This window comes from Emys orbicularis, chromosome 2, assembly GCF_028017835.1.
Source record: "Emys orbicularis isolate rEmyOrb1 chromosome 2, rEmyOrb1.hap1, whole genome shotgun sequence".
Classification (NCBI taxonomy): domain Eukaryota; kingdom Metazoa; phylum Chordata; order Testudines; family Emydidae; genus Emys; species Emys orbicularis.
Window position 1 is genome coordinate 283,279,154 of NC_088684.1, and position 16,011 is coordinate 283,295,164.

The following is a 16,011-nucleotide window of genomic DNA, read 5'->3' on the forward strand; positions in this document are numbered from 1 at the left end:
ACACCTATGGCCTGAGTCAAAGTTCAATGTGAGGTTTACCTTGAGGTTACTGCATCAGTGAGTTTTCTCCCTGCCTTTTTTGTGAGTAGCTAGTAATTAGCAGTTAGTACCCAGTAGCTAGTTCATTTCATATGAAGCCGTGTGGTATGTTCTCACCAGGCTTTAAGCACTGCCTGTCATGTGCGGCGGCTATCCCAAATAATGACCCCCAAATGCACTGCCTTTTGTGTCTAGGCGAGGGACACAGTAAAGAGAGGTGCAGTATCTGCCATTCTTTCAACAAAAGAACGCAGATAGCCAGATATCTGAATCTTAAATAGCACCTCATGCAGAAGGTGATGAGGCCCACTTCAGCCCCAGGGCCTTCGTCAGATTGCCTGGCCCCTCAGGCAGCTGCTGAGGTTATGGTAGTTTCTGACAGGCCTCATGACTAAGACTCTTCTTGGAGAAAAAGGCTGATCTTCCTCCCTGGGGCCTCCATGAATGAGGACCCATAAAACCAACCGGAACCATTCCAGATTGAGGAGAGACTCTCTCTTCTTCCTCCAAAGAAGGGCTAGAAACATCACTGGGACTCCTCAGGTACTCAGGGTAGAGCTGGAACCTTAACCTATATCTCCCCAGTACCACCGCAAGAACATATCAGTACCTTAATGTCAAGTCCAGTACCATCTGTGGAATGGCCATTGAGTCCGGAACCAACGCGCACAACTGTGGCACCGAAGCTGTCAGTACCAGCTAGTTCACAGGCTTATCAGGCAGCACCTGATTTGCTTTGCCTCTCTGTTCCAGGCTTTCTTGTGGTACATGAGTCCTTTATAGTGGAGATGCCCCTGCTGTTGCTGGCCCATTTGGATCTATTGCTTTGGTGCACAGGCTACCATCTGTGCTGGTGTCGGTACCAGCTAGGAAGCCTACAAAAGATGTGACTTCAATACTGTCTTGGGCACTGACACGCTCCATGTCAGTACTCAGTTATGCCTCAACTTCAACAATGGTCTCTCTCTTGGCACCCACAGCTTTGGTACCAGGGCATTTCTCTGACAGGATACGAATGGTACTTCATTTGTTTGCACCAGTGTTGAAGTCCATCCCGGCACTGAGTGTCGATATAGTCCGCTCAATATCTTGTGGGGCATTTGCAATACTAACTACAATGTGGACTTCAGTACTCTTCTCATTGGGCTACAGACAGATCAGAGCATCTAGTGGTCCCTTCTGGTTTAGCTCCTCTGTTGCCTACTGATTATTCAGATGGCTCTTTGCGATTTGTTTTCAAATCCTCTTCTACTTCACCATCTCCTCCTAGGCATTGGTCTAGTAAGTCTTCCAGGCTGTTTCCAGAGGGAGAACATTGGTACCAAGAGCAGGACCGTTCCTATAATACAGACAGGTCGTTATGGCCCAGTACCTACTGGCCTCCTGTCTCCAAGGTCCTGATCATAGGCACACTTGAGGGCAAGATCACCAGACTGTTCGTCTAGTTGACTTCTATAGCCTCCTACATTGGGGGCACCTGCAGATGTTGTTCTCACTGAGCCATTATCACAGGGACCAGGTCCTACCACAGGAGGATCCATTGACTCCTGTTGCTTTGTCATCCTCCTGACCAGATGATTCATTGGATCCAGATTCCTCCTCCCCTATTCTCGAATATTTTAAGTCCTATCAAGATCACCTAAGCTAAGTTTGTCTAAGAGAACACAGACAAGCTCTGGACATTCTTCAGTTGTCAGCACCTGGGAGGGTTGCCCTCCCTGCAAATGAGGCTCTCTTGGAGCCAGCAAAGACCTTGTGATGCACACCAATCTCCTTAGCTCCTACAGGTAAGACAAACATTACTATGTCCTCATGCAAAGCTTTGAATGTATTTATTCCCACCTGGCCCCAAACCCCCTTGTGGTCACTGTCACCAGTGAGAGGTTGCAACAGGGCAAGTTCAAATTAACACCCAAAGAAAAGGAGGCCAAGAGGCTTGATTTGCTGTGGAGAAAGATTTATTTTGCCTTGTCTCTCCAGACTTGCATAGCTAATCACAGGTTCTTTTATAAAAGAATGACTTTGTAAACTGGATCATGTCTGAATTCACTGAAAAACTCCCTGAAGATGCAAAGGAAGAGTTTAAGGCTTTCCTGGCAGAAGGTCCTCTAGCAGCCACATCAGTGATCCAGTTGGCACTTGACACAGCAGATGTTTCTTCTAGGGTACGGCCTCTGCAATAACAACTAGAAGAACCTCTTGGTCACAAAAATTCCAGTATAGCCTCTGACATCCAATACACTATACCCTTTGGATGGTCAGTTTCTGTTCTCTGAAAAAAATGAAGAGATTTTACACTCATTTAAGGACTCCCGTGCTACACTCTGTTTGTTAGGAGACTATACACCAGCCACCAAGAGATGGCAGGACAGGGCCCAGGAATCATAGCACCATCAACGGTCTTACAGGCAAGCAGTATTACAACAGTACTACAGGCAACCTACTTACACTTCTGGCAACATGTCTTTCCAAAGAGGAGACATAAATCAGAGGAAGAGACCCTCTGGCTTCAACTCCAACCAGCCATCTTGTCCTTAGTTATTCTTTGGTAAGTAATCCTTTTGACTTACGCCTTGAGGACAGCAGTCAAGTTACTGGCAATCTTCCTGTCATTTCTCTCCCATTTGGGGCCAGATTGTCCCACTTTCTCAATGCTTGGGAAGCCATAACAATGGACAAGTAGGTCTTAAGCACTATGCAACTGGGATACTCTATCCAGTTTTTCTTAATCTCCTCTACTTGCCCACCTGTTCCATCCCTTTTCAGGTGCCCTCTCATGAGTTGCTGCTTCCACAAGAAGTTCAGACTCTACTTGCTTTAGGGGCCATAGAAGAAGTCCCCCTTCAACATCAGGGCAAGGGGTTTTACTCATGATACTTTATGAGACCCGTACTCAACCTTCAGAATCTCAACAAATACATCAAATATACGAGATTTCATATAGTCATCCTAGTGACAATCCTTTCCTCGCTAGATTGAAATAATTGGTTTGGTGCCCTGGATCTTCACAACACTTATTTCCATGTGGCAGTATTGCCAAGCCAAAGGAAGTGCCTGATATTCATGGTTGCAGTACTCCCGTTCGGCTTGTCCTCAGCCCTGCCTGAATTCACCAAATGCTGGGCAGAGGTGGTGCCTATTTGCGGAGGGAGGGGATTCATGTCTTCCCTCTATCTTGACAACTGGCTAGTGGTGAGGCAGATCTGAAGGCCAGGTTCTCTGCCACATCCAGTTCTTGTATTCTGATATGGGACTCCCTTAATCTCTCATGTTGAAGTTGTTCCACTGTGTATAAATAGAGTCACTGGAGCAGAGAGACTGAATCCTAGGTCTCCTACTTCCCAGGTGGGAGGTAGGTGCCCTAACCACCAAGCTCTAGAGTCACTCACTCTCTCTTTTTGCCCAGGATTCTAGGTATTTATCCAAAGTGGAGAGATTAAGGGAGCTCCACATCAGCATATCCCATAGCTCAGTGGCTAGAGAACCCTCCTGAAAGGTGGGAGACCACTGTTCAAATATTTTCTGCCTCAGAAAGAGAGGGGAATTGAGTGTAGATCTCCCACATCCCAGGTGAGTAGTTCTAACCACTTGGCTTGAAAGTGGTAAGGTGGTCACTATTCCCACCCAGATTTTGATTGAGACCCAATCTGGCAGGAGTGCTTAGAGGCCATCTACCAGATTGGGTCTCACAGGTGAGATACACACTCTTCTGCCTACCTTCCCTCAGTTCGTGGATCGCACTAGAGCTAAAGTGGGAGATAGGCATCTGGATTTCTAGACTAAGGCAGAGACAGAAACTCAGGCGATCAGAGAACTTGTATAGCAAAAATGTAGCCACTGCGTGTAGGCACCTACAGGATAAGGTGGCAGCTGAGTGAGGGTTTTGTGGATCACAGTGGTGCCCAAAACTGGGATTTACCTTAGAGTACATTTTTGGATCTGGGCCTCAGTTCCCAATCTATAAAAAATTGAGATAATACTTCCTTACCTCACATGGAGTTGTGAGGTACTCAGATACTATGGTAATGGGGGCCATATAAATACCTTAGATAGATAGATAGATAGATAGATAGCATGTATTCCTATTAACCATACACTTTAATACTAAAGAAGGAGATAAAGTATTTTATAGATCACCACCCTGTTATTAGACTTTGACTTGAAGTAACGATTTACATATAGGATCACTGCTGAAGTAGATCACTGCTCTGGCTCCCCAAGTTTAGAGTTTCCTCCTAAACAATTCAGAAATATATTCAAAACTGATCATTTTCAAAGAATTAGCATATGACTTTCTGATAAAAGCACAATACACAAATTAGTACGCATGCATGTTCACTGGCTATGAAATTGTGAACCACAGTGTAGGCTTTTATTTATTTATTTTAAATGTTTTTAGCTCTAGTGGTTGTGAAAATAACTTTAGAAACATAAACTAATGCAGTGGTATGGGCTGGCGTCTACAGAGAGCCTTAAATAATATTTTTTATTTCTGTAATAGGTATTAACTCCCCTCTCCCTCCCCCCACAAACACCTCCACCTATTCTGAGCTCTAGGTGACTTTGCCAAAAGTTAAAAATACAGTCAAAATAAAATTAAAACCAGCAGCTTCTTTACCTTCATAAGTTAAAATAATAATAACCAATAACCAACTACAGAAACACCAAAGCCAAACCAACCTCCTTCCTTCATAAATAGCCCTTATTGTATCCCTGTCTCTCCAAAGGAGTCTTGCAGTAAGTATGCCATGAAGGACACCATAGCTGGAACTCCCTCCCTCAACCCAAAATAGTGAAAATCAGAAGGCCCTTCATGGAGACTGCCCTGTCAGCAGCTTCTTCTCTTATACTAAAGAGACTCTTGCTTGAGCACCTTCACTGATCACAACTGTGGCAATATGGCACAGGGAGCGAGGTAGTCTCTCAGTTAGGCTAGTACAAAGCTCTGAGAGCTGTGAAACAAACCACTTGCCTCCATAGGCCATTTTAGTGGCTTTGAGTGGTTCCTCCCTGTCAGCCTTGGAAACTCAAGCTCCAGAGCCCGAACTACATATTTCTCTCAGAGTACAGTAACTCCCCACTTAACGTCCTCTCGTCCCAGCTCAATGACAGAACGTGCTCCATTTAAAATTGTGCAATGCTTCGGTATAACGTCGTTTGGCTGCCTGCTTTGTCCACAGCTGGCAGCCCCCCTATCAGCTCCCCTACACACACACCCACAGTGCCTCCCACCCGCCGGCAGACCCCGCAGATCAGCGCCTTCCCCCTCCTCCCCCTGCCTCCGGCAATCAGCTGACTTGCGGTGTTCAGGAGGGAGGGGGGAGGAGTGAGGACTTGGCGCGCAGGCTCCCTCTCCCTCCTGAATGCCGCAAGCCAGCTGATTGCCGCGGGCAGGAGGGAGGGTTGAGGAGGGGGGGAAGAAGAGGCAGGTTAAGGGAGGGGGGCTTGGGGGAAGGGGTGGCATGGGCGGGCTGAGGGTTGAGCCCCCCCACCCCTGGTACTTGCAGAGTAGGGGAAGCTGCCGCTGCTGCTGCACAATGTGCTTCTCCTAGCCTACAGCACCTTCAGCCTCCTTGACTGCCTCATTGTCTCCAGTGCCAGTGGGCTGTGCCTGTGTAGGGTAAGGCGGGGACACCTCCCAACTATAGTACTGTACGGCAAAAAAAAATTTCCCTGGAACCTAACCCCCCATTTACATTCATTCTTATGGGGAAATTGGATTCGCTTAACATCGTTTCACTTAACATTGTAGTTATGTTCCTGAAAAATGCGACTTTAAGTGAGGAGTTACTGTAATTTTACCAAGGTTATGGATGAGTCAGTATTGGGCTTGACACTAAAAGCATGCATTTTTCACCCAACTATCTTTACAATGTAGCCTTGCAAACTTATCACGAATGTCCATCAGTCTAGGTATCAAATATCTTCTCACCCACCTTTCTCCTGGATGATGATGATGATCAAGAAAAAAAATGGTTTAATCAAAAAATATAGCTAAGTAAAGGAATCCAATCATTTTAGGCTTTAAAATCAAATGGTTTGTTTGTACAGTGCCTAGCACAATGGGGTCCTGGTCCATGAATAGGGCTCCCAGGCTCTATGGTAATAAATAATATTTGGCAAATAGTAAATTTGTTGAATTTAAGTCCGATTTGGCCAGTTGTGGAGCAATACTTGTTTTACCTCATTTATTTGGTACTCAAAATATTTGCTGAAGTACAAAAGTGAAAAATTAAGAGCCTATGGGTTATTCACAAAGGGCTATATTCTCTGAGCACACTGGCCTCAGTCCAGCAAGGCACTGAAGAAAGTGCTTAGCTTTAATATAAATAATCTCATTGACTTCAGTGGGTCAGGATGAAGCCTTGGGTAGGCTAGGCTCACAGGTAAAGGACCCTCTTCCCTTGCCCATTTTGACCATCACAGTATTTTTGGAGTGCCACCATAAGTATAATTTAAATCGGTTTGTCACACAACCCTGTGTGTTGGCTTGCACTGCAAATAGCAATTTAAATCTCTGCCTGTCATCTTCCTGCTACAGCTCCCTGTCAGCTAGTTTGCCTACTCCCCATGCTATAGTAAGAAACAAGGTCCATTTATGTAGGTTTAAAGAGAAAGAGGAGCAGGCTTCAGACTCAAGAACATTGAGCTGAGCATGTGTGTGTACCTACAGTGTATATTTTTAAGGATATACAGCACAGACATATAAGAAGGGGACACGTAAAATCTGAAACAGGTTTTAATATTAGGCAACTGTGACGGTTCTTGAGGTACCCAGGACTGTAAATCACTTTGTTACCCCACCCCCACCTTGAGTGAGAGGGAGACTTGCTTGTGCTTAACAGGGTATCAGTGCCCTGTCACCATCAGCACAGGCACAGACTTTCCAATGTGCCAGGGGGTGCTCGACCTCCGGCTCTGCCCCAGGCCCCCCCCCACTCCACTCCTTCCCCCAAAGCCCCACCCCCACCCACCTCTTCCTGCCCCTGCCCCACTTCTTCCCGCCCAGTTCTGCCCCCTCCCCTGAACACAGTGTTCTTGCTCCTTCCCCCCCCCCCGCATGCCGCAAAACAGCTGATTGCAGCGGGCGGGAGGTATGGGGAGGGAGGGGGAGACGTTGATGGGCAGTGGGCGGGAGGCACTGGAGGGAGGGGGAGGTTCTGATAGGGGGGCTGCCAGTGGGTGCTCAGCACTGACCATGTTTTCCCTGTGGGTGCTTCAACCCTGGAGCACCCACGGAGTCGGCGCCTATGACCATCAGCCTGTTAGTCACCCAGACACTCCCCTCTGGACTATGTCAGTCCTTATTTTGCCTTGCAAGTTAACAATAGGTATACTCCAGCCCCGAGACCCTTTGAAACATTCCCTTGTAGTGTCCAACTGCATATCCACTGAACACTCACCGAAATACTTGGTGTGCTGTCCCTAAGGGAACAGTGTACACACCACCTTGTATGATTCAACTCAGGATCAGCATTGAACAAGAAGTTAATGATCAAAGATTCAAGAGATAGTGAGTAAGGATAATGGAATAAAGTATAAAAGCTGTTTATCCGGCACTTCACCAACCAGAAAGCTCTATAAACCGACATTTCTAATCTTCATTGAAATTCCGGTTTATAGTCTGTTTGGCGTGGGGCCGGCAGTGGGTTGGGGTGTGGGAGAGGGTGTGGAGCATGGGCTCTGGGAGAGAGTTTGGGTGCAGGAGGTGGTTGGGGGCAGCGGGTTGGGGTGCGGGGTGCCAGATTCAGGGGGCGTTCACCTTGGGTGGCTCCCCACAAGCGGCAACCTGTCCTGGCTGCTCCTAGGTAGCGGCATAGCAGGCGGCTCTGCACACTGCCTCTGCCCGCAGGCACCGCCCCCACAGCTCCCATTGGCCATGGTTCCCAGCCAATGGGAGCTCCAGAGCTAATGCTTGGAGCAGAGCGGGGGCAGCGCATGAAGCCGCCTAGGAGCAGCCGGGACAGGTCGCCACTGGGGAGCTGCCTGACGTGAGCGCCCCCCGGATCCGGCACCCCACACCTCCTCCCGCACCCCAACCTGCTTCCCCAAGCCCCCTCCCGCATCCAACTCCCTTCTTCTTTGTTAAACGGCAGTTTTCACTTACTGGCACCACCCATTCCCGCAACATGCTGGATAAACCAGCTTTTTACATATAAAAATCATAACATGTTTTCTAAAGACTAAACTTAGAGTAACAGGCCTGTCTAAAGAAGTTTATCTCACCCAAAGCCTTTTGCAGCATTTTCCACTGAGGTAGGCAGAGATCCAATTTTCATGAATGTAAACATACTGCCTGTTTACTTTCCAGTTGGAGGATCAAAGGGTGTCTTTTTGCCTTCTTATAGCCCCAAAGTTCATTGTCTGTACTGAGTCAGGATAATTCCCATGGTGGTGTGCTGCTGCCCTTTTGATTTCATCTCCCCCTGTTTACTTCATATGTAGATGTGTAGCCATTGTATTAGCTTACAATGCTTTATTCACATGCTGACAGAGACAAATGAATAAACATCTTTCCTCAGACACAAAACATGTTTTTTGCAGTGTTGTAGTCATGTTGGTCCCAGGATATTAGAGAGACAAGGTGAGTGAAATAATATCTCTTATTGGACCAACTTCTGTTGGTGAAAGAGACCTGAAGAAGAGCTCTATGTAGTTCAAAGATATCACTCCCTTTGTCTCTCTAGAAGACCTGTTTGTCAATTCTGCCTTGATACGGTCTTTAAAACACAGCTCTTTATGTAGTATTTGTACAGACATTTCCCGGTGATAATGGTGACCAGCACGCATGATGCTGGCTTTCATTTAAAATATCATATGACATTCTTTGATGAAGCAGAATGTACAGGATATTCTTGTAACTCCCTTGCCAGTTGGCACTGAGAGTTTTTTGGGTCACAGTAATATTCCTACATTTGTAGACGTATGTCATGTGTATTATAGCATCAGGTGTCTTAGCCAGCTACCTCTAGCTCTCTCCCCACAAATATATAACCTTTGCAATTCAGCCTTGAAATGTGTACCGGGTGTTAGCGTGTCCTAGTTTATTACTAGCAAAACAGGTCAAAAATGGTTTCCATTTTATGTATTGTAGACATGTTCACCAAAAGCATTACATTTTTATTATGTGTGGGTTGGAAGAGCTGTACTAAGATGCCAAAATTTTCTGGCTCAAAATGCAAGTTTTGTGGTTAACTCACTGGCACAATGCTGTAAGGACATTCTACCTTTGTGCAAGATAATTGGTCAAGAGTCCTGAAGTTAGCCTTTCTGTTAAGGATCAGTTACTGTTCCCATTGAAGTCAACTCCCAGTGACTTCAGGAGGAGGATCAATTCTCTGAGATTCTCAACAATAGAACTGTAGGGAAAATATAGCAAAAATGCTTCAGAATAGTAAATTCTCCATTTCATCCAGTTTCCTCATTCCTGACTCTGAGCTTGCTATCCACATGTGATTGGTGATGATTTAATTGTTCACAATGGGCTAAATTCTTTATTACACCTCTACATTCCACTGAAACAAATAGAGATCCACAGATGTAATTGAAGGCACAATGTAGCCTACTGTTTTAATATATTAACTGCTTAAATTATTATTAAGGATAAGGATGACAGAACAGCTGCAGCTGGGAGACTATTTAATGCTGGTAAACTGGGAAAGGATTCCTCACCCAACCAATCCTACTTGGGACTGCTGGTGGATAAAAACTTCTAGTGATGTGTCAAGGCAGATGGAGAAAAAACCCTTTCAGGGAACCCTTCCTTCACAAAGAAATGATTAAAAATGTGCTGTTTCTAAGAGGCCCATCAACCATAATATATAAGTGCCAAATACAGTAATTAAGATTGGCATTACGTTATCAATGTCAGACTTTATTGTGAATTCCTTTTTTATTTTTTTCCCTTTCCCAGTCCTTGGGCACTTTGCTTTCTAATCTGTGTGCGCGATTTCCTTGTCTTTGGCTATGGTGGGAGCAGGTGGGTTTTCCATTATGCTCTGAAGACTGTTGAGCTTGTCCTTAAATTTCTCTCGTCTGAAAGGCCAGAATTTCTCAAACTTTTGAAAGCTAAATCACCCTTCAGGAAAATGAAACCAATTGTGCGCCTCTTCAGCCCTGCTGTGTTAGTAAATACATACATATCTTAATTTACACATTTTCTGTGCCCTTACCCCAGCTAGGTCTTTGTGCCCCCTGGGGGGATGTGCCCTGCACTTTAGCAAATGGTATTCTGTTCTATATACTATTCTATATAGGTTCTTATATCATGCTTATCGCCATAGTATCTGAGGCACAGGCGCTGAGTTTCCAATGTGCTGGGGGGGCGTGGGGAGAGAAGGGTGCTCTCCTCCCAGCTCTGCCCCAGGCCCTGCCCCCACTCCACCCCTTCCCCCAAGACCCCACCCTCACACATCCCTGCCCCACCTCTTCTCGCCCCTGCTCCACCCCACCCCGCTTCTTCCCACCCCGTTCCTCCCCCTCCCCTGAGTGTGCTGCGTCCTTGGCTCCTCCTCCCCCCAGAGCCTCCTGCAGACTGCAAAACAGCTGATTGCGGCGGGCAGGAGGCACAGGGAGGGAGAGGTTCTGATAGGAGGCTGCCAGTGGGTGCTCAGCAACCACCATTTTTTTCCCCGTGGGTGCTCCAGCCCCGGAGCACCCATGGAATCGGCACCTATGATCTTAGGGCTTTCCAGTAAGTGAATCAAACAACATGACTGCATATCTGTCACTTGTTGTTTGTTCTCTTATCTTCTCTCCAGGGGAAGAGTCATGTGCAGTGCAGGGTCTTGTATTGGTAAGGTTTCTTTAAAAAAAAAAAAAAAAATTGTTGCTACGAGTTTGTTACAGACAGCAAAGCAAAAGAAATGCGCCTTGCATTTAGAGCAGAAAGAGGTAAGGTTTGTGATGGCCATTAATTCTTGGTAATGTAGGTCACTTCACAGTTGTAGGCTCTCACAAGCGTTGTCCTCCAGCATGATTAGCTGCATTGTTCCAGAAGAGCACAGCTGTCGCTGTGGGTCAAGAATGGAGAGGTCCAACCCATTGAGGACCCTTCAGATTAATTCAATGCTCTGATCTCCACTGGCTCACTTCTGGTGTTGAGGGCATGGAGCATTGATGTGTGCAGTGTTCTCAGGGATTTGTTCTGGTAACAGGTTGGGATGCTGCATTCTATACAAACTGGAATGTCTGGTTTGCTACCACCTTCACACACATACAGTAAATAATAATTATAGCATCTAATGTTTAAAAAGCCCTTTAAGACTGGAGAAAATTTTATTACATCCCCTCCAGATAGGGGAAGGAAAACAGCTGAATGCAGTATTTTGGATGAGACATCCCCTTCCTTACTGATTTGTTTGGGGCTGGTGCAGAATGTCATCACTCCATGGGTCTTGCATCTGGGTCTGTGGGATTCCCAATCAGTGGTCACCTCCTGCTCCTACCCAGTGGCTTGCTACTAACCGAGTGGAGAGACCATGAAACCTGAAACTACATCAGACAGGCCTCTCCCAGGGTCTGATTGGAGAAACACCAGGACCTCTGATAGGTGAGGGCTTCCTACTTAAACTCAAAAAGAAACACAGAAAGTTGTCCACACATCCGGGCTCTACCTGCCTGCTACACTGGACCCTGCCTTCTCACCTGACTCCTGGTTACTGCTTCCCTACCTTGTTTCTGCTTTCCTGACCTTTTCCAGGTTCTTGATCCTTGCTCCCAGTCTCAAATTCCAACTCTGACCCTTGGCTCAACTCATGATTCTGATTCCGGCTCTGACCCTTGACTCGACTCCCAATTCTGACTCCTGCTCCAACTACTGGACCCGGCGCCTATATCCCAGCCCCAACAGTTTGTGCAGACCACTACTCTAAGAGGTTGGCCTAGGAAAGGTATATGGAATGAGCCAATTGGCCAATCTCGGCTCCAAGAAGAACCAGGCTTGGCCGAGTGGGCAGTCTGCCTCCAGGCTGCCAGCCAAACACAACAGGGTTAAGTTGCGCAATTGCTGAGAACCAACCGTTGCAGGAGCAGGCGAGCCAGCACCGCACTGAGAATACAATGCTGTGGGCACAACCTGCAAAATCCACTCCAAGTAGCGTCCCTGCGTATCCTTTGCCAGAATGGTTTGATGGTAATCATCAGTGTTTCAAGGAATTTGTGAATCAGTAGCACCTTCAGTTCTAACTCTGTCCCCAGACATACCCTTCTGACCATGCCAAGGTAGGCTTGGTAATTAGTCCACTGTCTGGGGAAGCATTGGATTGGGCCTGGCCTTGCTGGAAGGCAACAGCCTGATACTGTCAAACTGGGACCCTTTTCTTCAGTTGATATCATCAATGTATAGGGCCCTACCAAATTTGTGGCCATGAAAAATGCACCATGGACCGTGAAATCTGCTCTCCCTGGGAAATCTGGACTTTTGTGTAGAGAGATCCTTTATTGGAAACTCTTCCTGCATACTTCCTGCACAGCTGTTCTCTGCAAAATCACCCAGACATCTCCACTCCAGGGTTTTAGTGGTGTTGAGGAGCATGTGTCCAGCTCTTTGCACTCGGGTGGATTGCAAATGTGTGTGCCCAAAGTTCATTGTACAGTTACATGCAGTTCCCATTTTTGTATGGGGAAGGGTAAGGATCCACATTGTGGTGTTAACCTCAGCATCACTACATCCAGTGCACCAGGCTGCTAATAAACTATGAAAATCAGTTCTACACAATTCACACTCTAGCAAACAAGTAGGAGACTTTATTCATAGTTCAGCGAGCAGATCTAACTCTTTTTCTTTTCTGACCGCTTTCGCCTTTATATATTTCTGGAGCAAGACTAATTAAACCAGAAACAAGGAATAACAATGTTTTAAATTAAATCTGCTTAAACAAATTGCTACATAAGAAGAATATTTTGGGCTGCTTATATGACTAGAAAAAACTAAAATATGCATTGTTGCATTCTGAAGAGAATAGCTGTTAAATACTCCAGTTGTGTAAGACTATAATTGTAGCATGTAACGTTAGCAAATGGTGGGAAAATTACCATTTGTAACTATTCGTGCATTCAAGATGGTTGTGCCTTGATTTGCATTTAGATGGGAATTCCTTCTTGTGGCTCTCCAATCTATTAGGCTTCAGAAAGCAAGGGTTATTTTTTCTTCTTTGAAGTACTTGCAAGGACATTAAACTTTACTGTTAAACTATCAGTTGTACAACTGGCTCCCCAAGCATAACGGGAACACTAATGTCAATGCCTTTTCTGCTAAGGAAGAAATGAGTAGTGGAAATGCTTTAAGACAAACAACTTTTGATGCATGTCTGGGAATGCACATTTTTTTAATGAACGACTGCTAAGACTTTTCTCCCAATACTTTAGTAAATCTGTTTCATGCAGACTTGTAGTTTGCAACAAAGTTTTTCTGAGTCTTTACCCAGTCATTGCAGATTAATATGTAACCTTTTGTATTACTCAAACACAACTTGCTTTAGAGTATTTTAATTTAAAATGAAAGCTGGTTCTCTGGGAAAAAGGCAAACAAAGATGTGTTTATTTGTAGAAGGTGATTTAACCCACTCTTATGTAGGAAACACTCAGATTATTCAATTAGAATTTACATACTAAGCCTAAAAATTTGTTTCTAGAGATGATCCAAAAGTATATAAATTGCCCTAAACTTGGAGAGTTTAGATAAAATGGGGCCCAAAGCCAACACCATCCCTGGTGGTGTTTGCGGACAAAAACAGAAGAAATGAGCTCTTGCCAAAACCTCCCCCAGTTTTATCCCATCTCTTTGATATTAATTGTTGGACGATGTGGACATTGGGGAGCATATATAGTAAATTTACTTCTTTTAATAGTCAGCTCTATTTTGTAATATAGACACTGTGCTGCACCTAGTTCAAAAACTGTAATCTGCAAAACATCAAGAATCCTCTGTTAGAAGTCCTTATGAGACCTGGCAACCACTAGAATAATCACATGGGGTGAAATCCTAGTCCCATTAAGGCCAGTGGGATTTTTGCCACTGACTCCAGTGGGTTCAAGTTTAACAGAAAAAGCTTTACCAAGAAAACTACTCATGGCAACATTCTGACACAAACTAGAACTGTTTTCAGCCTTTTAAGAATATTCCTAGATTCATAGACTTTAACAGCGTTATTCCAGTTTTACACCACTGTAAATGGTATCAGAATCTGGTCTCTAGTGATTACTCTACATTCCTCTGCATTGGGGCCCTGATTCAGCAGTCCATCCCTTTTCAGAAAAACCTGGAAATACCTGCTGAACTTTAGGCATGTGCTTAAGCATGCATTTAAACTGAATGTGCTTAAATGCATTCCTGAATATGGATGGATTTAAGAATGTTTTAATGCTTTGCTGAATTGTGGCTTGGGTGTACTCTTTCATCTCCTATGAAAAGCAAATAAATGTTATCCATATATCCCTATGGATTATCAACTGCTCACTTAGTCCCTGATTCTGAAATCAAATGTGCATAGGCAGATCATTACACGCAACCAGAGTCCCATGGGAGATGAGATGATGGAGCTAGTTCTTCATGCCAAGTTCCCAGTTGTTAGTTGTAAGTACGCTGGGATCCTTATATCTGTGCAGAAGCAGTCTCTTGGTGTATGAGAAAAGTAACTGATGTCCAATTTTAATAAATTATCCATCAACTTTTGAAAAGCAATTAAATTAAGTAAAAGGATTAGTTCTGATTTTTAAATTAATTGGGATGTACTGTTTGGTTACATTTATTGGCTACATGCTAATGGCTAAAAGCGTATATTGGTTTGAGTAGAAACACCTATTTTTCCATGTGATTATTAAAGTGATTAAGAGCTGTAAATGTAAGAGTGTAAATATCACTAATATGTTTTAGTTTATTAATATGGAGAGATGAGTCATCTCGTAATAGTTAAGATGAAGCAAGCCTTCTATTATAAGGCTGATGTTCAGCCTCCTCTAATGTGGCAAAAAAAACCAAAACAAACCAATTGAAATTTGACAGGCTGCATCCTGTTATGAAAGAGAATTTTTAAGCTTTTTGCAAAATAAAAATACAACAAACATTTTGAAGTTTTTTGGGTTCACGTTTTTGGACTGGTTGAACTTCTTAAAAATCCTTTTCATGTTTTTATATCTGTGTGTATACACACTGATAATTAAGAGTTCAGTCTTGCCTCAAAATGGTAATAAGAGCATAAGAACAGCCATACTGGGTCAGACCAAAGGTCTGTCTAGCCCAGTATCCTCTCTTTTGACAGTGGCCAATGCCAGGTGCCCCAGAGGGAATGAATAGAACAAGTAATCATCAAGTGATCCATCCCCTGTGACTCATTCCCCTCATGACCTGCATGAAGGCCAAGAAAATCTGGAAGGCTCCAATGGGCCGGAGTGATAATGAATGTGAAAGGATAGTTGGTAGGGAGGAATATGATGGATACGTTAACTTTCCATTTCCACACTCTAACATTTAGATTTATTTTTTTTATACACATGATGGATTGCTTTATATATTAAGTCTGAAATTGTCACTCATACATTTAGGGCCTAAGCCACACCCAAAACCATTACTGAAATCAATTAGATTTTGGGCAAGAAAGAATGCAGCTTTGGGCCTTTTTGGTGTTTTGGTTTTACCTTTCAATATGTCTGTCTCAGAACTCCTAGGATCCCCTATTTTGCTTCCCAACTCAGACCCCGTATAGCATTTGCTACCCAAGCAGGACTGGATGGGACTTCTTCAGAGCCAGTGAGTGATCTTGAATTGAGTTAAGGGGACACTGTTTAGCAGCATTAGGTACTTGCTCCTTCCTTTCCTGTTTCCACCATACTTAACATTCGACCTCCATCATGCTTACATGGGGCATGAAATTGTGAATGAAAACAGTGTTTCTGCATAGCAATACATAGACAGACAGGGCTGTTTGGCCTGAGCACAGGCCTGGGAGCCAAGAACTCTCCAATTCTAATCCC

The 16,011-nt window shown here is 44.6% G+C and overlaps 1 protein-coding gene across 9 annotated transcripts in view; it reads left to right on the forward strand.

The window, feature by feature from the left end:
* PRKAG2 (protein kinase AMP-activated non-catalytic subunit gamma 2) overlaps nt 1-16,011 on the forward strand; it is a 395,505-nt gene that overhangs the window by 282,328 nt on the left and 97,166 nt on the right. For 2 of the 9 annotated variants that reach the window (XM_065400000.1, XM_065400005.1), the window contains one exon: nt 828-838. The exons of the other annotated variants lie outside the window; for them this stretch is intronic. In XM_065400000.1, coding sequence (XP_065256072.1) covers nt 828-838 — 11 coding nt within the window. The remainder of the gene's footprint in view (nt 1-827; nt 839-16,011) is intronic. 9 annotated transcript variants of the gene reach the window in all.